Source organism: Apteryx rowi, unplaced genomic scaffold, assembly GCF_003343035.1.
Source record: "Apteryx rowi isolate R43461 unplaced genomic scaffold, aptRow1 scaffold_27, whole genome shotgun sequence".
NCBI classification, from domain to species: Eukaryota; Metazoa; Chordata; class Aves; order Apterygiformes; family Apterygidae; genus Apteryx; species Apteryx rowi.
The window spans coordinates 342,913-366,739 of record NW_020449085.1 but is presented as its reverse complement, the minus strand read 5'-3'; the positions used below and the strand labels follow the sequence as shown (position 1 = coordinate 366,739).

General features: G+C 51.7%; 1 protein-coding gene across 1 annotated transcript; it reads right to left on the bottom strand.

Annotated features, from left to right (window-relative positions):
* LOC112967264 (dual oxidase 2-like) lies at positions 1–22,390 on the bottom strand. Its single transcript, XM_026068296.1, has 33 exons — positions 22,342–22,390; positions 21,333–21,416; positions 19,553–19,717; positions 18,236–18,423; positions 16,381–16,582; positions 15,164–15,330; positions 15,008–15,068; positions 14,729–14,825; positions 14,487–14,559; positions 13,822–13,924; positions 13,314–13,477; positions 12,696–12,862; positions 12,334–12,452; positions 10,794–10,931; positions 10,357–10,470; positions 9,295–9,497; positions 8,684–8,869; positions 8,031–8,256; positions 7,234–7,327; positions 6,839–7,014; positions 6,473–6,533; positions 5,843–5,938; positions 4,800–4,978; positions 3,686–3,916; positions 3,317–3,416; positions 3,122–3,171; positions 2,849–2,976; positions 2,399–2,552; positions 1,523–1,755; positions 1,174–1,332; positions 857–1,012; positions 638–766; positions 1–123 (listed from the first exon to the last, which is right to left on the bottom strand). The coding sequence occupies exons 1-33, from the start codon at positions 22,388–22,390 to the stop codon at positions 1–3; spliced, it is 4,575 nt and encodes a 1,524-aa protein (XP_025924081.1).
* Between the last annotated feature and the right edge of the window lie 1,437 nt (positions 22,391–23,827).

Here is a 23,827-nt window from a genome sequence, read left to right as displayed (position 1 = left end):
TCAGAAATTCTCATAGTGATGCACAAAGTAGGTCTGGTCCTTCTTGTTAACTTGCTGACAGGCCTTTTCCACACTCTTCGTCATCCCAGGCGGGCCACAGCTGAACACCCCAATCTTCTGCACCTGGGGAAAGAGGGAGGCCAAAGGGATGTTGAATCTGATGGCATGAGCTCTCCTCCCAGCCCAGCTACTGCTGGCTTGCTCATGCCAACCCTTGGGCACCTCATCCTCCGGCAGCATCAGGCATAGCTGCTGGCCGTCCCTGCCTGAGGAGGCTTCCAGGGACTTCCTGTGGAGTCACTGGGGCTGTGGAGGAGGGATGGGGGCCTTCAGAAGGATCCTCTTGGCTTCTGCCAGCTCCAAGCACTGGCTGCAGCCAGGGTCTCATCATATGGTGAGGTGGGGGGGTATTTGGCTGGCACAGGGCAAATGAGACCCCCATGGCTCATCCTGTCTCCAGAGGGTAGAGGGGGTTTATGTCCCTTCTGCCTTCCCCTTCATGCTGGCACCACCAAGCTCTGCAGGGCCTTGGGGATGGGCTGGGACCAGGGACATCACTGTTACCTGCACTGGCCAGTGGGGTGCCCCCCTCCTGCCCCCATGCAGGTCCCCAAGGCCCAGACCGGGTAACACAGACCTCAGGGTGCACCTCCTGCAGTGAGGTGAAGAAGGGCACGAATGGGGGCCGCCCGAAATGGGTGATGGAGCGCAGTCCCGTGAACAGGCTCCGGTTCAGCACCTTCTGGAAGTGCCGCTCACAGATGTACTGAAAGAGAGATCAGGGCACATCAGACCAGCATGGCCCAAGCACTGGGCCAGCCGCCTCCCTGGCAGGCAGCCCTGGCATGGGGCTCACCAGCATGGTGGTGCGCAGGTCAAACTTCTCAGCCAGCTGTGTGACGTAGATGTGCACAGAGACCAGGTCGTTCCGGTCGGCCTCCTCCACCTCACGGATGATGTCAGCCAGCCACTCAAACTGCCGCTGTGTGCGCGTCACCCAGATGAAATAAATCTGTGGCGTGCAGGGATGAGGCTTGGTATGGGGCCAGAACCCACAGTGCACATCCAAGGGGGTCTTTCTTGGCCAGATCTTGGGGAATTTCACCCCAAAGAGACCAGAAGCAGCACAAAGTGTCTTGGGAGGGCTCTTGCTCTCTGGCTGCTTCCTCTTACCTTTTTACAGAGCAGCTTGGAGCTGAAGGATGACTTGAAGACCAGGTCCTTAAGGATGGATGCGAAGGGAGTCACCCCGATGCCTCCTCCCACCAACACTGATACCTCAAACTTGTTCCACTCCTGGTGGCCCTCCCCAAAAGGTCCGTCCAGGTAGAGCTGGAAAGGAGCTGAGTCTTAGCAAAGCATCTCCTCCACTCACCCAGGGCTTGGCCACCTTCAAAGCTGGACAAGTGCCTTGGGCTTGGGGACAACTCAGTGCCAAGTTGCTTTGGACCTGAGAGCTGCCTGCCCTTAGGGGGTCCCCATCTCTGGAGCAGCAGCCCGTGGTGCACAGTGCCGGGCTCACCTTGGGCAGCTTGCCAATAACAGCTAGGCTCTCCGGGGAGTAGAGCTCCCGCAGGCGGGTAGTCCAGGGTCCCACAGCCCGGATGTGCAGGCTCAGCGTGTCCTCATGCGGCGCCGAGGTCAGGGTGAACGGGTGGTACTCGGTGGTGCCCAGGGCCACACAGGCAATGCGCACCCACTGCCCCGACTTGTAGTCAAAGTCCTGTGGCCGCTGGAACTGGAGATGGGTAACACCTGGGGTGGGGAGGGGGTGACAGAGGACTTTGCTAGCTCCCTCATTAAGGTTGTTGCTTGAGACATTGAGCAGTGGAGGGAAAAGGCTAGGAGAGATCAGTGGCCTCAAGGAAAGATGGAGCATTTGACCTGTGCTAGCAGTGGGGGGATGAGGCTTAGGGACAAGCTGTGGAACCAGGCCTGGGCACAGGATGCCTAGAGAGGCTGTGCCAGGGCATGACATGAAGACCAAGTGGTTCTCGTTAGGTAAATAACTGATCCCTACTCAGGGAGGTAAAGTCAGTGTGTTGGCTGAGCTATGTGCCTCAGTTTCCCTGTCTGTGGAGGGCCACCAGGAGATCCTTGCCATGCATGGGTGCTGTGAAGGCACTGAGAAACATATGTTATGGGACAAGGCTGCCTCCCTAAGCGGTGTCAGTCTGAGCCACCAGTTCATGTGACAGCCAGCAGGACATTCTCCAGGGAGAAAATGACCTGCGTGCCACCTGTGTAAGGGATTGCTGCCATGGGACACTCGCACCTCAACGCTAGCAGGACTGGAAAACTCAGCCCCTGAGAAGCTGGGTTTCCTCTTCCTCTGCAGCCCCCTGATGCTCTTGTGAACAGCCTGTCCTGGCACCATGGGTCTGTGTGAATGTGGTACCTGATGGCAGGAGCTCAGCTTTCACCACACCGATCTCCACCTTCTTCCTGCTCAGGCTGAGCAGCTTGTCTGCACCGTAGATGAGAGCTGGGATAATGAAATAGATGTGGAAGCGGGGCTGCTGGATCAGAGCGTAGCTGCCGTGGATGATGATCTGGGGAAGAGCAGGGAACAGCCCCCATCAGTGCGGCACTTGGCCCAGCAAACCATTGCCCTGTGGTTAATCTGGTGACAGCTCATTGGTAGCAGGGAGATGGGAGGGTCTGAGGATGGTGGAAGGAGCAAGGATCCAGGCCACCAGGTCCTTTTGAGTACTGAGCCCTGTGGGATCTGCCTGGCTATTTCCCCTGCTGCTCCTTGCCGGCTGGGCTGAGCCTTGGGCTTGCAGTGCATCAGCACCACCTCTTCCCTCCCTGCCCAACAGCTGGGCTGGGAGGAGACTTGCATTACCAGGACATAGAGCAGCACGTAGAGATGGTGAGTGATCCAGAAGCCCTGAAAGCTGACGCGCCGGAAGTGATGGGTGGCAAACACATACATCACAGCAAGAATCACGAGCAGCAGCACTCCTGTCATGCCTGCAAGAGAAGTGGTTGGGAGATCAAGGGTGGATCAGGCCTGCCCCACGGGGGCTCCACCTGGGCTGGGCGGAGGCTGCCCGTCTCTGGCACACAAGCAAGCATAGGGTGCAAGGTACACAGCCTGACCACTAGGCAGTATTACCTGGAATAGTTTGGAAGAACCACCAGTAATACTTCTGAGGGAGCTGCGACCTAGAGAGGGACAAGAAATTGCACCATGGATCATGGACTGGCCAGAACAGGGATAAGCCTAACACTTGTCTGAAAAAAGTTTTCACTTTCTTTCCCATCTACGTCCAGGATGTTCTGCCTGGACTGTCCTTCAAACTGCACCTACCCATCATCCATAAAGACACTGGAGAAGAGGCAGGACAACACACTGAGAGGGATGACTGAGAAGATGTAGACGTTCACTACGTGGCCGGCAGTGTGGAGCACTGTGGAAGAGAGAAACCAGGAGAGAAAAGCATCATCACTGCAGTAGATGGACATGTGGCAGACCCTGCTGATATGCCCAGCAGCCTGGTGATTACTCCTGTTCTGTGGTGCAAAGCATCTAGTCTCACCAGGCTCCCTACACAACAGCATGCTTCTGCCAGGTCCAGCTGTATCATGATGGGCTGGTCCCTTCTGAAGAGGTGATCTCCTGGTTTTACAGTGATTCCTGGGTGACATCTCCCCTGGGCCTCCCCAGAAGACCACCCACCTGAGAAAATCAGGGCTGCCATGGCAATCCAGCGGTGGAAGTCCACGGCGGCGTCGAAGGGGATGTAGCGATTGAGGAAAGTCTCCCGCAGGATGGTAATGAGGTTCCGGCACATGGTGAGCAGGATGTAAGAGTACATGAAGGAGATGCAGGCAGCTGACCCCCGAGAGATGATGATCCCAACAAAGGTGGTCTGTGCAATTCCAGTGAGGGGGGATGCAAAGGCATAGTCTGGGGGGAGAGAGCAGAGTAGGGCATCACACGCCTAGCACACTGCTCCTTCCTGAAACCAGAGTGACTCTGCCAAGAAGCGGCTGCCTGGGACAGGGCTGTGTGGGAACAGGGACACACTATGCTATGTTGGACCCAGGATCTGCACTGGTCCCTGCTGCTGGGAGACAGGATCTCCTTGGCAGTTGGGGGAGGGGATTAGTCTCCTCTTTATAGCACTGTGAAACTGCATCTCAATACTACGTCCAGAGTTGGGCTCCCCAGTACAAGAGAGGTATCAGCAAACAAATGAGTCCAGTGGAGGCCATCAGGATGGGTGGGAGCTGGAGCACATTGAGTATGAGAAAGCTGAGGGAAACGGGCTTGCTTGGCCTGGAGGAGACAAGGCTCAGGGGAGACCTTACTGCTGTCTACAACCATGTAATGGGTGTTGCAGAAAGGATGGAGCCAAATTCTTTTCAGTGTTGCACAATGACAGGATGAGAGGCAATGGTAAATATTTCACTAAGGGAAATTAGAATTAGATAGCAAATAAAAACTCTTCACAGGGAGGACAGGCAAACACTGGGATGGGTCCTGTGATGAGACTGGATCTCCATCCTTGGAGCTCTTCAAACCTTCTCTAGACAAGGCCTTCAGCCACTTGATTCAGCTTTGAAATTGACCTTTCTTTGAGTAGGGAGTTGGACTGGAGACCTCCAGAGGTTCCTTCTGACCTCAATAATTCTTTGATTATTTCAAGGGAGGACCAACACTGTTGGACAAAGCTGTGCCAGGACCTTCCCCCCCTCCCCACCTTGTGTCCCATGCAGTGCGTAGTTTTCAGGAGTCAACCCTATGCACCCCCCAGCATTTGGGGTGGCAGGGCTGAAGGGACACTCACAATATGCTCTCTCCACAAACAGGCCGGCAGTGATGGCAGAGAATAGGACCACACAGACAATGTGGCGCCGGTAATTCTCAATGAAACGTTTGAACTCCTGAATCTTCTGCTGAACTTTGTTCTTCTGGTATTTTTTCCTTCGTGCTTCAGTGTATACATGTAGCTGGTACCGGTTCACTCTGGAAAAGTAGAACTGGTGTCAATTCAAGATTTACCTGATGTTGAATATGGCTCAGGGACTGTATAGCACCTAGCACACTGGAACAACCCTCTGCAAACAAGTGCAGTGACCTAAACAAGATGATATCAGAGGTTAGTCTTAGTGTATGATCCACTTCACACAGTTATGAAAGCTGATAACAAACACGCAGCTAATGCCTGATGAGATAGGCCATAAAGCAGAATCATAAAAGATGATAATTTTTATAACAATAATGAACCCTTCAGAGAGATGAAAGATCCCAGGGTTGGATAAATTATTCCTGGCTAGGAATAATAACAACTTAACTGCTTTGCTGGAAGAACATTTGCCATTGCCACAGCAATGAGGACTTGAGTGTCTCTTGTTGATGTTGCAGACATTGCAGAGCTGAAGCAGCAGAGTCCCAGAGAGCAGAGGAGGGCTGGCAGTGCAGGCAGGACTTGCCATACAGTGCTCCTCTCTGCAAGTAGGGCATACGCTCTAAAACCCACTATCCTAGGCTCTGGAATTGGCCACTTCATGTTTTTCCAAAGAAACGTCAACCAGAAACAGCTACAGTGGTGAGGAGCAAATCCTGTGCCGTCCCACTGAAATGGGCTTATTCCCAGGGCAGACATCATGTCCCAGCCTGAGAAAGGGTGATGTGTCTGCCCAGGCAGTGGTATCTCCTGGCGAAGATGGTGTTGCATCCCCTCCCTCCATCCTGCCACCTTCATGCTGGGTTCTTCATATCAGTTATTTGACTTAAGTCCTACCAGGACACAGAGACATAAGAAATTGGAAACAGCAGCCTGACTGAACAAGAGCCCAAGTGCAGAAGGCAAGGAGAGTGCATACTCACTTTCTGCCCAGTCTCTTCCTCAGTTCTTGCCCTTCTTGCTCCATATACTGGGCCACAGTTTCCACATTTGGGCTTTCCTCCCTGTCTGAGATGGTTCTGCCAAAAAGAGAGCTTGTGTAGTTGAAAGCTGCATTTGCAGGAAGGGCTGTGGGTCAGTCAGAAATGGGTCTTCTCCATTGCTGCCCCACAGATGCTTTCCATCTCAGGCTCAGCCTAAAAGGGGCCTTGATTTTTCTTGCCAGCCTGCTGCATTCTTTAACTGCAGGGTACATGGGTTGAATTCACTCCAAGATAACCCATCACCCTGAAAAGCAATGTGGGCTCCCCTCCCTGTGGTAAGGCATCTCAGTCACGTAACACGTGCAGTGTAGGCTCTCCAGGAGGCAGTTCCTCCTCATGCCCATCTGCAGTACTAGGGGAGCGAAGAGAGGGCAGCATCCAAACCACAGTATGCTGCCTGCTCATGGACATGTCCCAGTGTGGGCATGACCCTTCTCCAGCTCTGAGGGTGGGAAGGCCCAGTGGGAGAATTTATTGGAGAGGCTGAGGTGAAGGATAGGTATGCATAAGGGCAGAAATAGAGAAAGAAACAGCAGCAACAGGATTGAGAAGAGAGCTTACCCTTTGGGCTCATCCTTTTTTATGAAGGAGACACGGTTCTGTATGTTTTTCTTGAATACGTCGGGGACACCTTTCAGGATTCAAAAGGACAGACAGCCATTTACATTGTGTAAGATTCAATGGACAAGGTTTAGACATCTTTCCTGGGCAGGGGTGGTGCAGTGGGGAGAGTCTTTGTGCTGAACAAAACTGCTTCCCTGTGTTGTACATGGAGCAACAGCCAATGCCAGATTACTGCCCATGGAGAATGGGGCAACTAGGGGTTGGAGAGACAGATGGGACATGATTTGGAAGCTACATACTAGCTGCTGTCCAGCTCATCCAGACCTTTGGGCCCAGGTGTGACCCAGCACTCCTGCACATGCTCCCACTGACCTTTGATGCAGAGGTGGGTGAGACGGAGCTCGCTGTCATGGTCCCGCAGCATGTAGTGGAAATCCTCCCATGTCAGTTCATCCCTGTCCTGAAACCCTGAGGCCTGAAACATGGACTCAGTCACCTGCTCCGCCTGATCTCTCGACAGGCAGTTGTTGGAGATTTCAATAAAGGACCTGGAGCAAGGAGGGGAGATGGGAATATTAGAGTACTACAGCTTGAGTCCTTGAAATAACACAGGGCAGAGCCCCAGACTGGTTTCATTAGGTCTCACGTAGTCCTCTTGGGGACTGAAGCACAGAGATTGGGAATTGCTTGTGAAGACACCTACATTTGCAGACATTGCCAAGATATCTACAAAGATTCCTGGTTCTGTCTAGAGAGACGAAAGATACCTGAGCATCCTCAGAAACTCCTCCTTGGAGAGAAACCCATTCTCATCAATGTCATACATCCTGAACATCACCTTGGACTTCTCTTCTGGGGACCCTGGTGGGAAGGGAGAGAGGTGGAGTAAGAACAAGATTTTCACCAGCAAAGGTGCTTTCAAACATTGCCTTTGAAAGCCTGGACCTGTGGCAACAGTCTCGCCCATCTCTGAAAAGACTGTGAGGACAAACTGCTGATGGCAGTTTGAATAGCAACAGAGTTTTCCTTCACTCTCATGGCTCACTTCTGCTTGACTTTCTCAAGTGAAAGGTGAAAAAATGGGTAAAGACACTGTTGTGCATTATTTTACAAGCTCAATATGTGAAAGCTTTTTCACAGCAATGATTTTCTGGGAGCTAATTTGATTAAATCTGTTATTCATCACCTCCACCTCCTAATTTCCCTTTCCAGTGGTCAGTTAGGGAGGATCAAGCATGATATCAGATATGGTTGATATCTATCAAGGACAGGATGTATGGTCCATTCAGGAGACAGAGTGGACTTGTGTGTGAGAGGAGACAGACCAACAAATCACTGTTCTGAGATAGCTGTCCTCATGTACAGTCGGCATAATTACATTGTTACTGCCTTGTAACTCAAATTCAAGCTGTCCTAAGTGAAGTGAACTTTAATCTGTAGAACTGTCTGCAGATTGACCTGCTGGATGGATCTTGTCCCTTACTCTGCTGGTGACATCATTGACAGAGCCTAGAAACAGGACTTAAAGCAACAGATGAAGACACTAACCAACACCAGGTCCCACCTTTCATGAAGATCACCAGGATGTCCAGAAACTCCCGGAAGGAGATGTACCCATTGCCGTCTTTGTCTGCCAACGAGAACATGGACTCCACAAACATAGAGTGGGCTTTGAGCCCTAAGGACTCTGCAAACTCAGCCCTGCTCAGCTCACATGTCAGAGACTCCTTTGCCTTCTGTGAAGATTCAAAGCTGAGCTCTCCAGCATCAGACTGGTCAATGTCCAGCACCTGTAGGTTGTGTCCCACAAAAGAAATCCTCTGAGTGCTGGCAGAGCAGAAGGCTATTGCTCGCTTGTCCAGCCTATTGCACAAAGACTGGTAGCTCTCCCGGCACAGAGTTCATGACAGATACCGTAGGAACGTCCTGTATTTCTCCTGCACAATACACCTTTTACAGTAAACACCACTGACCATTATGGATACCTCAGTCACTTTATGCCAGTCTCTTTCTAACATTAAACACTTGTATCACAACAGCAGAGCTGCCTTTGTCTTCTGCAACGGAAAATTTTCCGTAATTCTAAAAGTATCAGCAGCTTCTTCCTTTTGTGTGGCTAACCAACTCTTAGGGAGAGCAACAGCAGCAATATTCATTGTTTAGTCAATACAGAAATACCTTCCTCCATTCATCAGAGCCCGCCACACCTGTACATACCTGAGCAAATAGATGCCTAAAGAAAGTCTCCAGAATCTTTTTCCTCTGCTCCTGGGTGACTGCCTGTTTCAGCAGACTCTGTTCCTTCATCTCAGACACATGCAGATCAAGACAGCTCTTTTTCAAGTAGTCTCGTAGCTTCCCAATGAAGTTGCTCCTCTCTGCCTCTTCGCTGAAAAGCAGCACCTGTGAAAGGCACCAAATGGCTGTCAGTGGCAGAGGCTCTCAGCCAGGTTGAGGTGGGACATCACACTCAGCAAGCTAAAAGTCCAAGCTTTCCTCAGCAGTTCTTGGCTGTTCTTTTCAAGCTGGCCTGACCTCCCCTGTCAGAATCACCCCACACATGCCATTTCTGTGTCCATGGGTACTGAGACCTGATTTGCTAAAGCCCACTGGTCTGGAGGTCTGCAGCTCAGTACGAAGCACTGCTGCTGTTCACCACTTCATGGTATGAAGTGAACCTGGTGGTTCTCAGGAGGCCGTGGCTACCCTTCAGGGGCCCATGTTTCCCCAAGAGCCCAGTGCCCAGGACTGAGTGATGCAGCATATGTGACCAGTGGCAGAGGATGCTGGAGGCCCAGGGGACATTCCCCGGGCATCATGGTACTCACTAGGTCGTACTCCTTGGGACTCTTCAGGAGCAGAGCTCTGTTGCCTTTGTTGTTGGAGAGAATCATCTCCACCCTTTGTTGGGTTTTCAGACTAATGCTCCGGAGCACAGACCATCTACTATCCAGCACTTTGAGCACTTTGTCAGGTTGGAGCTGAATGCAGACAGGAGAGCTGTCTATCTTGGGACCGTGCCACTCCATGGCTGATGGGAGAGAGAACAGGACTCAGCTGGAAAGGCACACCTGAGCTCCCATTCATCCCAGAACCTTCCCTCACTGAGATGCAGCTTGGGAGTAACTTCATGGGGCTTGTTCTAAGGGATGGTAGTCCATTGTTCCTTCCCTGCTAAAGCCGCACAGTACAGAGATTGTACACAAAATACCTGGCAGGTCATGTGGGGTGCTGGGGAGGGGGAGCTGGACTTTGCTGTCACATAGTCTGACTTTGCTGCAATAACTGTGCCATCTTTGGTACAACTCTACAGTTGTGCCTGGGTCTTAGTTTTGTCAGAGTTAAACCTTCCCACCTCATTTCTAAAATTTTAGACTTGCAGTTTTATGTGGGCTCAATGCTGTTCACTAACCACTGGTCACATGTCTGCCAGGAGACCATATACATCTTAAGGGAAAAAATGATGTTCTCCTGACTGCCTGTAACAGAGCAGAGCTCAAGTGTACAGTCATGGGAGGAGTGCAGACCATGGAGCAGGATAGAAAGATTTTCCCAGCCTTCAGAGCAAGGAGAAACAGTCCCCGTCCTGGAGCCACTGGTGCAACTGCTCTGCATCTATTTCCCTCAGATAAGGTGTCATCTGGAGAGGATTAGTATTATAGGGTCATAGGGTAACTCAGGTTGGAGGGGACCTCAGGCAGTCTCTAGTCCAACCTCCTGCCCAAAACAGGGCCAGCTATAAGGCCAGGCCAGGTTGCTCAAGGCTTTATCCTGAGGCTTGAATAAAATGGGAACTCTCCAAGTTCTATTTTCCAGCCTTGCCTGGGTATGTGCCCTGACTTCAGCAGCATCACCAGACCCCCATCACAAGATTAATAGTGCCACCTCACCATGTGCCACCTCACTGGTCACCTCTCTCCGCACGCTGGGGTCCCGCTTCTTCTGCAGCTTCTTGAAGTCTCTCTTGCGGAAAACAGCAACAATCCAGGCAACAAACAGAGTCACTGGGGACACATTGGAGAAGGAGGCATGAGACATCACAAAGTTCCTTTCTGCTTTGGCAGTGTCTCCTGTATGACTGGGGCAGACAGGGGTTTATTTCTTCCCCATTCCCCCATTTAACCTTGCACAGTTTTATTTAACCCAGGGCTGCACCAACACTGGTCCATGAAAGCCCTACTCCATCCCAAGCAATGAAGGACCTGCCACCACAAGGACCTCAAGAATGGCCAAGACTCAGCAGCTCCTGCTGGGAGATGTTTACCCTGGGCAATCATCCCCATCTTCCAGTAAAGGAAGAGAAGAAAAAAAAAAAGTAATGGCATACCTAAAGGCAGACAACAGAGGACAACGATGATGATCCCAAAGCCTGCACCACTGCCTTCAAAGTAGTCCAGTACGGTCATGGGTGTACAGTTGGCCAGGTGTTGAGTTGTCAGCTGCTGGGGCTGAGGGCACGGGTCCCCTGCATGGGGGGAGAAAGGCTGTGAGCATCATGGGCCTTTTATCCCTCTCACCGCTGTCATCCTTGGAAACCTCTACAGTTAAGATGCTGCTGGGGTTCATTGCTGAGTGACCCAGGGAGCAACGCAAAACTGTCTCATGCTCATCACTGGCCTGATGTTCAAGTTAAACTCCAGATTTTAGCGGACAGCCTTTGTTTCCAGGCTGAATCTTTGCCTGCCACATCAAACCAAGCACAGAACTGGGCCCAAGTACTCTGGGCAGTCTCTGCTGTGAGGTGCTGAACACCATCATCTCTCCCACTAGGATGGGCTGAGCGAGGGCACTCTGGGCCATGCCAAATCAGGGCTTAGCACCCCTGCTTGTCACGTGGGTGCTGTAAATCCAGACAGCTCTCCTGGTACAATTGATTGCTGTGTACATCTAGGGAATCAAAACACATTGCAAGGGCTGGAACATGTACCAAAAAAATGCTTTCATTTAACAGGAAGGGTGTGGCAAAATCAGAAGAGGGAAAGGCATGCTGCTATTTTTGGCCACATCTCACCCTGAGAATAATGCTGGGAGACCCTTTGGGTCCCAGCAGCAAGGACAGGAAAACTCATTTCAAGGATGGCACACGTCAGCCTTCAGTGTGGGACTTGGGTCTTTAATGCTGCTTCTAGCCTGCTGGGAACCAAAAATGCTCTGGCACACAAGCCCTGAGCCCTCCCTGGGCTGAAATCTGGCTGGCACAGTTCATCACACACAGCTCCTCTCTTGATCTCCGTGGCAGTTGCACCACAACCTCAGAAAAGCCTGGTCAACTTTTTGAGCAGCCCGGTTAACCAACAGTCCCACCAGCAGAGCAGCTGGGCAGGAGCAGGTGTTACAGAGCAGCACCCAGGGAATATCCAGAGGTTGATGCAGTTAAGCACAAATACAGTACACAAAGCTTAATTCATCTGCAAACTTCACAGAGTTTCAGGTCACTCACCAGTTTAACCTGCAGACCTGTGTGTATACATATATAAAAGCAGCTAGAGAACATGTCATTGATGAGCATGACACAGCTTGGGGCAGGCAGAGGCCAAGTCAGCCTGTGCAGGACTTTCCAGGGCATCATTTGCCAGTGGCATTTTTGTACCCAGGGATCCTACCAGGACTCATGCAATGCACATGCCTAGCCTTTATCTAACTTTCAACGTCAGCTCTGCCTGCTTTGCTTACAGGTGATCCTTGAATTTTGTGTACATTTTGCTTGCTTATGAGCATAGCAAGCCAGTTTGCCAGCTGGTTGCTTTCCCTGTGTCACTGAACCACTGGCTGTGTCATCGAGACTGGCCTGTGTCCAAGCCCAGTGGAGCCGTTTCCTCACTTGTGCTGTTTGCTCCCTACATCCTGGCACTGCACAGAGAGCTCACCCTCATGCCAGACAAACACCTCGCGCTGAATTTCTGCTGAGTTTGCGTAGGTGACTGCAACGAGGACATCATGGAATGTGGTGTTGCGAATCTCCCTGGTTTCTCCCTCTGTGAATAAACTAAGAAAAAAGACATGGAGCCAAGTGGTGGCCGGGATGACACAGCTTGGCCCAGAAAGCCAACTGATGGCAGGAGGGATTCACTCCCTGCACCATTTTAGTAACTGAGGAAGCTGAAGGGTGGCTTTTTCCTCCAGCCCCAGTTGCTGTGGCTATAGGGATGAGGTGTCCACGGCTCTCTATGCATGGCTGACAGAGCAGTGGGCAACCTGCTCTGCGTGCCAGATGGGGAGAGGCATTTACCCATTCTTGGTGTTTTCAAACCAAAACCTGTCGCCATCACGCAGGCGCACAAACTGGTCCAGGATGATGGCACTGAAGAGGGAGCCGTTAGCCTCCAGCATGCCTCCAGGGAGCAGCTCCAGCCTGGCAGTGTTGTTGGCGTACAGGGCAGCAACCCGCTCCAGGACCTGGACAGAAACCCCCACCACACACGCAAACACAGCATGAGCAGAGGGAATTTTGCCAGGGCATTGAAAAGTTTTGGGAAGCCTCAAGAGGAGCGGGGAAAATGCATTTCCCAGGCATCCCATGTCCGTTGACCGGGCAGATGATCAGACCCACATAGCCTTGAGCTTGTGCTTGTGCTTGAGCAACCAAACATTGCTCCCAGAGCAACTCAGCTCCAGGAGTAGAGCACGCAGCAGCATGGGAGCTCTGCACAGGGGCAGGATACACTTATTCACATCATGTATTTACACAGTTACTCCAATACAACAGCCACACACATGAAAATGAGCTAGACCAGGGTGTGCACTGATGTACCTCTTCCTATCTTCTTGGAGAAAACAGACACTGCTTTGACTGTCTCGAGATCCTTTGACCCTTATGCTTTCTCATCCCAGACCAGTCCCCTGTTACCTGTTCTCCCAGGTGCGGGGCAAGGTCTGTCCAAGTCTGGAGAGGCTTCAAACCAAATTGCTCCCGGGCCTGGTTATAGGTGGGTAGGCCAATGTCTCGTCCACGCTGTAGCCAACTAGCCACATAGTCAGTGCGGGTGTACTTCAGAGGTCCATACCAGTAATCTGTGGGTGGAATCAAAGCCATGGTGATAGTAAAACATACCCTGAGGAGCAACCCCACCTGCCCCGGATACTGGGCTGCCTTGTCTGTCTGTCAGCTATGTCCCCCATAGACTATGCTGAACATGTAGATCACCTCCATATCCCCGCCGACAAAGTCCAACATGCTTAACGTCCTGCAGCTTCTCTGCACCTCCCTTAACTAGGTTGAAGCTGGTCAGAGCATGCACTCAGGTGCTGACAGTGGCAGTGATGGGACCTGCCTCCCTACCTCAGCCCCCACAGAGCCCCAGGAGAGAGGGTCCCCCCCTAACAACACACCAGCTGCACTGCAGGTTAGTGCAAACCTTGGAGATCTTCCACCACAATGTTGTCTTCCTGCTCCGCGATCTGTGAACTCATCCCCAATAGGAGGTCATCCATGTCCTCTGCATGCTGCAGCCTGGTGCTCTGAAGGGAGATGGAGAGAGCAGGTGAATCCTCACAGGACTAAGGACATGGGGAAGCACTCCCCCTCCCCCCCGCCTGAACTGGTACCCAAAGCCAGTCTGCAGTGGCCATTGGACTCTCCTGGCCACGGCACACAAACACCCCCCTCTCCCCCCCGAGCCTGGGGACATGACTGGATTGGGCCATGTGGACAGCAAGCGTGAGCCACTCTACGTGGGCCTGACGGCACAGAAGAGCAGTGCTGCTGTAGCTGACAAAGGAGTCAAGTGGGGTTTGACTCGGACCAAGCTGGAAAATAACCCTAAGGAGGAGGATATGTGGCAGAGCTTCTCCCCAGTCCAGCTCTTCCCAGCAGCACTAACTGCTTTGTGGTGTGCTTGTTTTTGTATCCAGCAGAGAGATTTCATTCCCACATCCCCAGCCGTGCCAACTGAGGGCATGACAGGCAGCTCTGCAGGAAGCATCTCATTCCTCAGAGGGATCTTCCAAAGGGAGAAGCAATTTGGGGAGAAACAGAGCTTTAACCACATGCTCTGGACCCTGCCAAGCTCCCTCCCCGTACCTCTCTGCTCCAGTAGCTGTTGCAGAGCCGCAGTGCTGGGTACGGGTCGGCCCGGAACTGGCAGGTGGGGTTTCTGAAACAGGAGAGAAGGGCTGGACCTGCAGCTGGCTGCCCCCGAGACGGGGCCTGGCAGGCCCCGCACTCCCCAGGTGACGGCAGGATGACAGGGAAGGAACAGGGACCGGCCCCACCTTCCCCAGGGCAGGCACGGCTCTCCCACAACCCGGCCTGGCTGCTCCTACCTCCTGTAGATGCCCGGCGGCACCATGGTGGCAAGGAAAAGCGATGCAGCTGCCATGAACTCCGGCGAGAGGCTGGGGTCCAAGTGCTGCTGGTAACCTGTAGGGGCAACAGCCACGGCCGGATCCGGCACCCGGGAGTGGAGGGACCAAGGCGCCAGGCCCCTCTGCCTCCCTGGCTCCCTCGGCCTGCCCAACCCATCTCTTCTCCCCGACCCAGGGCCCCTGCACACCCCATGGCTCCTTCTTCTGTGGGCAACCCCCTCCTGCGTCACCCCTCACCTTTGTACTCCGGGACGGCTATCTCCAGCAGGGCTGGCAGCCACTCGTACAGCACGATGCTCTAGGGCAAGGAGGAGTGGGTCAGGGCTAGTGCCAGGGAGGACGTCAGGGCCCCGGCAGAGCCGGGCTGCTCCGGCTGGGGAGCCTGACCCTCACCTGGAAGGTGGCAATGACCCGCTTGCGAGCATGTTGGAAGAGGTCCTCGTCAGTCCAGGTGGGATGTGCCTGGGCCAGCGCCGTGGCCCAGTGGTTGTGATAGCGAAACCAGACGATGTTCTCGGCCTGCAGGAAAGGGTTCTCGTTCCCCCAGGCGCTCCCCAGGTCTGCAAGAGCCGCCGGGGCCGTGAGAAGTGGATCCAGCCACAGGGTGCGTGAGGAAGCTGGGGTGCCCCCGCCTGTACCCCCAGCTCCCCATCCAGGACATGGGGGTAGCCGTAGCGACAGACAGAGAAGCACCCCAGTGCTGTGGCTAAGGGGATGGTGCCTCTTGCCCCGATGGCTCTGGCACCACACAACCTCCCCTCGTCCCCTGCCCTTCTCTCCTCGTCCCTCTTTCCCCACCTCCTCCCATGGAGAGGAGCAGCCTGAGCGAGAAGCAGCACGGGGCAGAAGCATGTGGAGGGGGAGCAACTCCAGGCCCCAAGCACAGAGCAAAGGTCGGGCAGGTAAGGAATTCAAAGCAAGCTGAGCAGGTTTTATCAGCAGCCCCTTTCCCAAGAGGAGATCTCCTTGGATTAGAGGGACGAGCGCCTGTCGGCATCTACGCATTGGCCGGGAGCTGACCCACTGCCTTCCGGGGATGTGGTGACTTAAGTTCACGGCACATCTTTGCTGTGCGGCCCTGCCTCCTCCAGGACATGCATCTTCCTCCTCCTCAGGCTGGGAAACTGCCTTCTCTCCTGCAAGACGTCTGGTATCTCTGCGCCATGTAGTCCTGCTCACCACACTTCCACAGCCACTCAGGAAGGGGCTTAGCTGCCCCAAGCCCCCTCCATGATCCCCTTGCCCTGTCCTGGGGTCCCTCTCTGCCCTTTAGGCTTAGCACACCAGCTGCCCTGAGCCTGGGGTGCTGCACGGCATCCCTTGTCCTGGCCATGCTCCACTCAGAAGTAACCGTCTCTCCTTTGCGATGGAGTTTGCTCAGGGAACAGGGAGGGAAAGGGAGGACGCAAGCCAGGACCAGTGTTTGTCAGCCACCTTTTCTCATCACGGGGATGGATGAGCAAAGCCTCCTGCAGTTGCCCTGTGCCGTTAATCACTGGGGAGCCCTGAGCTCAGCTTGGAGGCTCGCCGGGTCAGAGATGGAGCAGAATAGGGAAAATTGCCAAGGAAAACTGGCCCACAGGGAAAGGAAACCCCAGGTTCTTCCTTACCATAGATCCCCTGGGGACCACCTTTCCCTGTGGATGGATCCAGAGCCTTCCACATGGGGACCCTCCCATTTGTCTCCCTCGGGAAGCGCTTGTCGGGCCCAGAAGCCAGCTTCCCCCCTGAGAAGCTCCTCAGGGCATCGCTCCAGGAGTGTGACGGGCCGTAGATGGAGCTCCCGTCGAGCCAGCTCGTCACTTCGTTGGTCTGAGGGGAGATGTGGAGAACAGGCGTTAACAGGGGGCGGCCTCCAAGGGCTCAGCAGAAGGGTATAAAACATCATGCACGCTGAAGAGTCCCAAGCAGCTTGTTTGGTGTCTTGTCGTAAGGCAGCCACCCCAGCCCCTATTTTAACGAGAACTGCCAAGATACATATCTTACGATGGCCAGTCGCTGTGGAAGCTACTGGACTAATTCCCACAGGCTCCTTGTCTGGTTTGGAAAAAAACAGGTGCAGATTTTTCCAAAGTATGGGGTTTTTTCTTTTTCTTTTTTTAATTATTATTTTCAGCTGTGCCCACAAGCAGACAGCCCTGAATCCTTATGTGGGCAAGGCCGCACTGGAAGGGGGCAAACCCCATCCCTGGGGAAACTGTATGTGGGGGTGAGTGTAGGAAACGCTGGAGTTTTCTTTTTCCGGGGGCTGTCCCACCATGAGATCCTCCCTGGAGGGCCTTCTCCTCACAGCAGGGCATCCTGCTGTCCTAACAACATGCTGAAACATCTCCTCTGCCAATATTTTCAGGAAATCATCCTTTTCATTTGAAAATGTGCTGGAGTTTGTTTTTCTAAGGTTTGAAATACTGCTAAAAAATGTAACCTGCTAATCTGATCTCACTGAGGTTTTGTCACATGAGCAGCATTGAGGTTTATTGCTTTGGCTATTTTGATTGGGAAACTTTCCAGAACTAAAGAAAAAAAAAAACACATCAATTTTGAAACTCATCCAGCCTCAACATAGCAAAATAGAGAGAGATGGGGAAATCTGGATTTTCAAGAATGCCTGAAATCCAGAGAAGTTTTACAACAAATACCACTTTGAAAATTGTCGGAGGGGGGAAAAAAAGTGTGAAATCCATATGGATTTTTTGCCTGGTGTTTATTAGTGACAGTTGCATTGCTAGGAGCCAGATAGCAAGCCATATGAGCTGATTCCACATACTGCATGCTCTGTGACACGGTGTCACCCCAACCCCTCAGGAGCACTTCAGACAGGGCGACAGTATCAGCTCACTTTCATGAAACATTTTGAAAGATGAATTATTGCCTAAAATATCTGTCTTAATTGCTAATCTTCCAGAGTGGCATGAGTATAAAAAGATCTCTTATTTAAGTTCTTCACACTTACCCTAAAATGGCCCTGGTTATCACTTGTTTTAACAGCCAGAGGCTGTTCTCATCTGGTGCTAACAGCCCTGTCTTTCTCATTTTGATTGACATCATAAAAAGTTTGGCAGCCAAGGAAGATTGTGAATGGTTCCTGCTTTACACGTTTCTTCCTAAACCTTGCAAGATACTCAGATTTGCATTAAAATAGGTGGCACAGGCAGGTCTGGAGTAACCATCAGGTTTTCTTTTGGAGAGAGAGAGGGGAAAAAAAAAGCAAAAAAAAAAAAAAAAAAAAAAAAAGCAAAGCACTGATCTTCAGCAACCACAAATGTTGCTCTATGTAAATTAGTACCTTGGGTCTGTGCTTTGGGTTATTTGCACTGGGTTCATACTCTCAAGAGTGGTATATTTTTAAGACAGCAGCGCTCTCCAGTTTTCACAAAAGCCAAAAAGTGCTCCTACAGACCCAACTGTCAGGTGCAGAGGAAGTTAGCCAGAAGGGGAAGAGCAAAAGAAGAGCAATGTCCTTACCTGCTCCCGGGGTTTGTTGGGGCTCTGCCCTGTCTCCAGTGCCCACTGGATGCGCTGGAAGGGTAGGATCACGTCTCCAGTGCTCTCAGGGTCAAACACAGGGTCTCCGGTGGGGATGCGGATATTCAGGAATTCAGCGGGGCAGCCGGGTTTCTCTGCTTCCAGGATCTCGGAGAGCACGTGGAAACCTGCCAGAGAGCCGAGCAGAAGCGGCAGCTGAAGGGGCTGCCACCACCACATGGAGGGGGACATGCTGGTAGGCAGCCAAGCAGGTTTTCTTCCTGCCTTCACTGATGGTTTGCTCTGTGACCTTGAACAATTCACTCCAGGCCTTACTTTCCTGTCTGTAAAGCAGGGCTGTCAACACCTGCTGTGGTGCCCTGAGGCCCTCAATGAAAATGAATGCTAGAGGGACCAATGTGCCTGGCTCCATCCCATCTGAGCTGGGGCTCCATGTGCCCCTGGCCAAAGCTCACAAGTAGGGCAGTGTCATTGAGGGACCAGGGTGGAAAATCAGACAAACTCAGCCAGTGGCGGTCCAGAGACCCCTGGCATCTGCTAGACACTGCTTCACCGGGAACAAGGCTCTTCATCCAGCCATCGTTTTCCTGAGCTCCTGCTCACTGGTGGCCTTCAGGGCCCAGGGCTGCTGCTGGTGCTGAGCCCTGCAGCAGCCGTTGCTGTTGGCCAATCAGAGCTCTGGTGTGATGGGAAAAACTGTCTCCAGGCAGAAGCTGAGTGGTACCACACTAGTGTCTGCTCCTCCAGCAGCTGTGGGCTTGAAGAGTCCAGCGACTCATCTTACTTAGAGCCCAGTGCCCAGAGCTGGGTGTTGGGAGCCATGTGTGAACTTTAGGCTATACTTGGAGCTAATTAGTCTCCACTTCTTTGACAAGTTCAGCCTGTTTCCTCAAAGAGCTGAGACATGAGATCCCCAGGCTCAGAGACCCAAGGCCTGGCTGAGCTCCTGAGAGAGAGCAGAAACTGCTCTGACTTGTAGCAATGCTGCCCAGCAATCACTCGCTATACAGCCATTATAAAATCTGTCAAATGTTTTGCAATAAGATAACTCTACTGTTAAAACAAACAAGGAAGTTTCCAAACAATCAATATCAGTGTTTGGAGCAAGCAAAGGTCACTGAAAATTCATGCAAATTCCCTTACTTAGGCAGTACTTTGGGATGGCAATAGTCAAGGCTTTATCTTTCAGGTGTGGATCTGCTCTGAAATTAGCATATTAGGAGTGACAGGAGTCATTCCAAGTGTGAAAAGCAGTCTCCAATCTGTGCCTGGTGCATGCCTAATCCTTGCTCTTACCGAAAAAGACTCCAAGGACTGTTGTGTTCCTGTGGGAGGGCAGCCCGGAGGGGCCCTGGGCCACTGCAACGCTGAGCTGGCGAGCGTTGGGCACACGGGGCTCCTGCAGTGCCTGGTACACGCCGTCAGCGTAGTTTGCTGGCAGGAGACGCAGCAGGCTGGCACCTGGGGCACCAGAGCAACAGGGTGTGGGTCCAGTGGCACCGGACAAATGGCAGCCAGGGTAATAGCAAGGTACAACAGCATGTGGGAGGGTCCCAGAAGAGTGTGGTAGAATGATGTAGACATTTATAGGGGCTGAGAACATACAGGTTTTGGCACTTACAGCAACTCCCATCACACTGGGATCAGTCCTCTTAAAATTACGAAGGATCCTGTAAAGGCACATTCCCTCCCAGCTGTCCTCCTCTTGCCCCTGTGCATCCCCTTTGCCTCCAGGAGGGTCTGAGGAGCTCACTTGGTAACTGCGCTGCCTGTGTAGACTATGCAATTCTGTGCAAACATGGGGATCAGCCTTTTGCCAACACCACAGGAAACAGGAGAGGGAACAGCAGGAGAGACACAAAGTAAAAGATGAAACACCCTGAACTTCATATCCACTGCCCATCCCATAGTTGAAAAGCTGGGAGGCAGGAGGTCATTTCTCACTGATGAGCAAATGCATTTTGAAAGGCTGTTCACCAGCGTATGGTGGGCATTGCTTGCTGGAGTTCCCTAGAGATGGGGGAAATCCTGAAATACTGGCTGACCACAGAGGGGTAGTGGGCTTATTTTTTATAGGTTTATTTCCATAGGTTAAGGGCTGGTGTCTCTGCTTGGATAGAGAGAGATCTTGTCCATTGTGGGCCTGCTGGCCTCTCTCCAACAAGCTTTGACGTGATGGGCTGGTGACAGACAAGTCATGTTGAAGAGCTATTCAGTCTCAAAGGAAGCTGTACAATTGCCACTGTAATTTGTGTCACCATGTAGGTGACAGATCTAGGCTGCAGGATACAGAAGCATTCATAATCTTTAATATTTCAGATGGGATCCTGCCTGATCTGCCCTGGTCCCCAGCTCAGTGATGTCTCCTGGAGGTGGGCTCCATGGGCTGATTGCAGGATGTGAAAAAGCAGCTCCAGTCCCTTATCTGGCACACAGGAATTCCGCACGCCTGTTCCAGCACAGGCCAGCGCACATTGCATGACAGCCCCTCAGCCTCCACCACATGTACAGTATCTGCCCTGTGCAGAGTGGAGATGGAGTGGGGCAGCAATACCTGGGCCACAAACCCTTCTGTCTCTGACCTTGCATTGAGTGCTGCCTAAACTGCATGCTGATTTTGGCCAAGGATACCTTTTCTAAGCTCTGGCATCCCTGACCACCACTGACATGCCTGCTGAGAACAGCTAGGTCCTCCCTTCCTTGGATATTTTGAATGTGCTCCCAAAGGCACGGCTGTTTTTGGGGCCTGACCCAATGCCAGCCTGGCCCACAGATGTTGCCTGAGCATCAGGGACGGTAAAAATGCCTGAGCATCAGGCACGGGGGAGAAAGCTAAACTGCTGGCCCCCTCCAGACTGCTCCAAAGGGGCTGTTCAGGTGCATCTGTGGATCTACCCTGAGTGACAATTTAAGAGCCAACAACAACCTCCTCTATGGGAGCTGGCATTGCCTGGCCACCTCCCTGGTTCAGGCTCAAGTCAGAAAGGATTTCTCCGTCAGCCCTGAGGCAGGTCAGATGCCAAAGAAAGTGTGAGCCTGCTCCCAGCCCACCGCCCCCAGGCCCGGTGGCACTTACCCACTGAGCCATGGCTGTGGTGCAGCAGGTTGTTGTACCAGCCATCATAGCGCTGGACCTCCCAGAAGATGTTCTCCTGGGCCCCTGGAAGAGATCAGGCCCTGACTCAGTTGGGACAATCAGAGTGAGACTGGTACCGGTGCAGAGGTGACCTGATGCAGTGCTGGCAGCAGTCCCACTCCAAGCATGAGCTTGGACTAGAGCTCCCCGGGGTCTCTGCCAGCCAGCGCTGCAGTGATCCCATGGCATTTGCTACAGGTGATGGGCTGGGGGCAGCCATGGCCACATGGCTCACCCAGGGCCACTTGCTGAGCAGCAAAAAAAAAAAAAAAAAAAAAAGCACGAAGCATCTCAGCATCTCCCTTACAGAATTGTATTATATTGTCATATTTTCCCCCATTTTTTCTGAATCCTTCCTTATAAACAGATATTTTGAGAAGTTCTGTCCTCTTTTTGAAGGAAAAACAATGTATAAGATAATAAATTCAGACTTGTGTTCCTGAAGTCCCCAAATCAATATGATATCTGATATCTGGCTACCATCAGTCTGCTCCCAAAGGATCTTAATTTTCTCCTGTTCTCTCACTGTGTCAGAGCAGGTTTTCCCCTTGCTTCTGATCCCTACATTATCCAGATGAGTCAAACAAAAGCCTTGGCACTGGGGTGATACTCTCCTCTGTTCCACTACGCATCAGCAGAAAAGAGCCTTCACCAATAAGTATATGCCCTATTTCCTGCACGTTAGTTTTTATTGCTTTTATTATAATAACGGCAAGAAACCCTAGTTCCTGGTTACAAGCTGTATGTACACATACACAGTAGTAGTAAAGTCTCCCAACTTGCAGGCCCCAGAAGCTCAGCATTTTGCTCCATTTCTTCCTTATCATCTCCTCACAAAGTGAATTATGCCCCACCCTGATACAATGCCCCATAAGTTAGAGGAAGTTCCTCGAGGGCAGAAACTATCCAGGATGGCCCATTTTGGATGCCCTTCCCAGAAACTACTTACCCCCCAAGGTCCACATTACCAGCAGAACCAGGGACAAACTCAGCATCATCTCCATGGGATGCAGCAGCCACTGGGTCTGTGGAAGGACAGAGCCATAAATAGAGAGAAGGACCGAGCTGGAGCCAAGCTGCTCCAGGAGGCTAACACCTGCAGATCATATTCTCAGCTCCCTCTTGTGGTCTCTATTGACTAATAAAATCCTTTGCTACTGCCTGTTGGCAATATGGCCCCCTTCTGGCTCTGAGAAGGCAGCAGAGATCCCATCACCCTGGGAAAGCTCTGTCAATAGGTAACAACTGGCCTGAGATGGGAATACTTCTGCCGGGGCAGGGCCAGTGCCCCTGCCTCGGGGTACCACCTGCTCTAGGCTCATGTTCATCATCCACGGAGGGACTCACTAAGCTGGGCTAGCTCAGTTATGGAAATCCGTTCTTCATTACAGAAACAGGTACGTTTAATGTGCATTGTCCCATTTAAATATCCAGCTGGCAACAGGTTGGGAATGTCCTCAGCATGCAATCAAGCATCCAAAAGCATGTTAATACTACAGTTAATGAGCTCTACATCAGCTCTAAACTAACTCTTAGCAAATGCCCAACAAAATGCTCTCAAGACTAGCCTTTCTCATGATGCTTTCCCATCTTATTTTCCAAAGACCCTGGATCCAGAACAAATGTCAGTGGGACTTGAGCCTGTAAATCCTCAGCCAACACCTAATTGAACAGAGGGATTCCCAGACATATGCAGTAAAGGCTATGTTTTTCTTGGTCTCAAAGACAGAGAAGATGCTATAATGCTGCCACTGGATTTCCATGCAGTTTGATAAAGGAACACCAAACTTGAATTTAACTCCGGAATAGGGTTTTCTACTAAATACGGCTCTTTGTCTCTCGTCCCAACACTATGGGTATATAACAGCACTGTGAATGTGCATCCAAAGATTATCATCATTTCTTGTGAGCTGCCCTTCCCAGAGGACAGAGATGTACGGGTTTCTGGTCTGTGTGTCAAACATCTCAGTTTCTCCTACACTGCACTGTTGCAAGCTGAAGTGATCCTTTCAGTCTTTTTCCTTGTTTTAACCAAACTTTAAATCAATGGTGGTTTCAGAAAGCTTACACTTTGCCAACAGTTCTGTAGGTTTCATTTTAGATTTACTAGGTATCACAACAGGGATTTTTCACTTATAATTAACAGTGGCACAAATTATAACATACAAGTCACTAAATATACTGTCCACTTACCAAATGAAGTGGTTTGAAATTTAAATGCCATTATTTGTGCTCACAGATAATTGTGCTCATAAAATAGGACACTGATTGTCAGGTTGTGAGCATAGTATATAACCAGCAAAATCCATTTTGGTCAAAGATTTCTCTAAGTTTGTTCTTTTGTATTAGAAAACAAGCAAGAGATATCAAGAGATAACATTTCCTCATTCCTCCTACTTCACAACAGCTCACCTGCGCTCAACACATCACAGGCA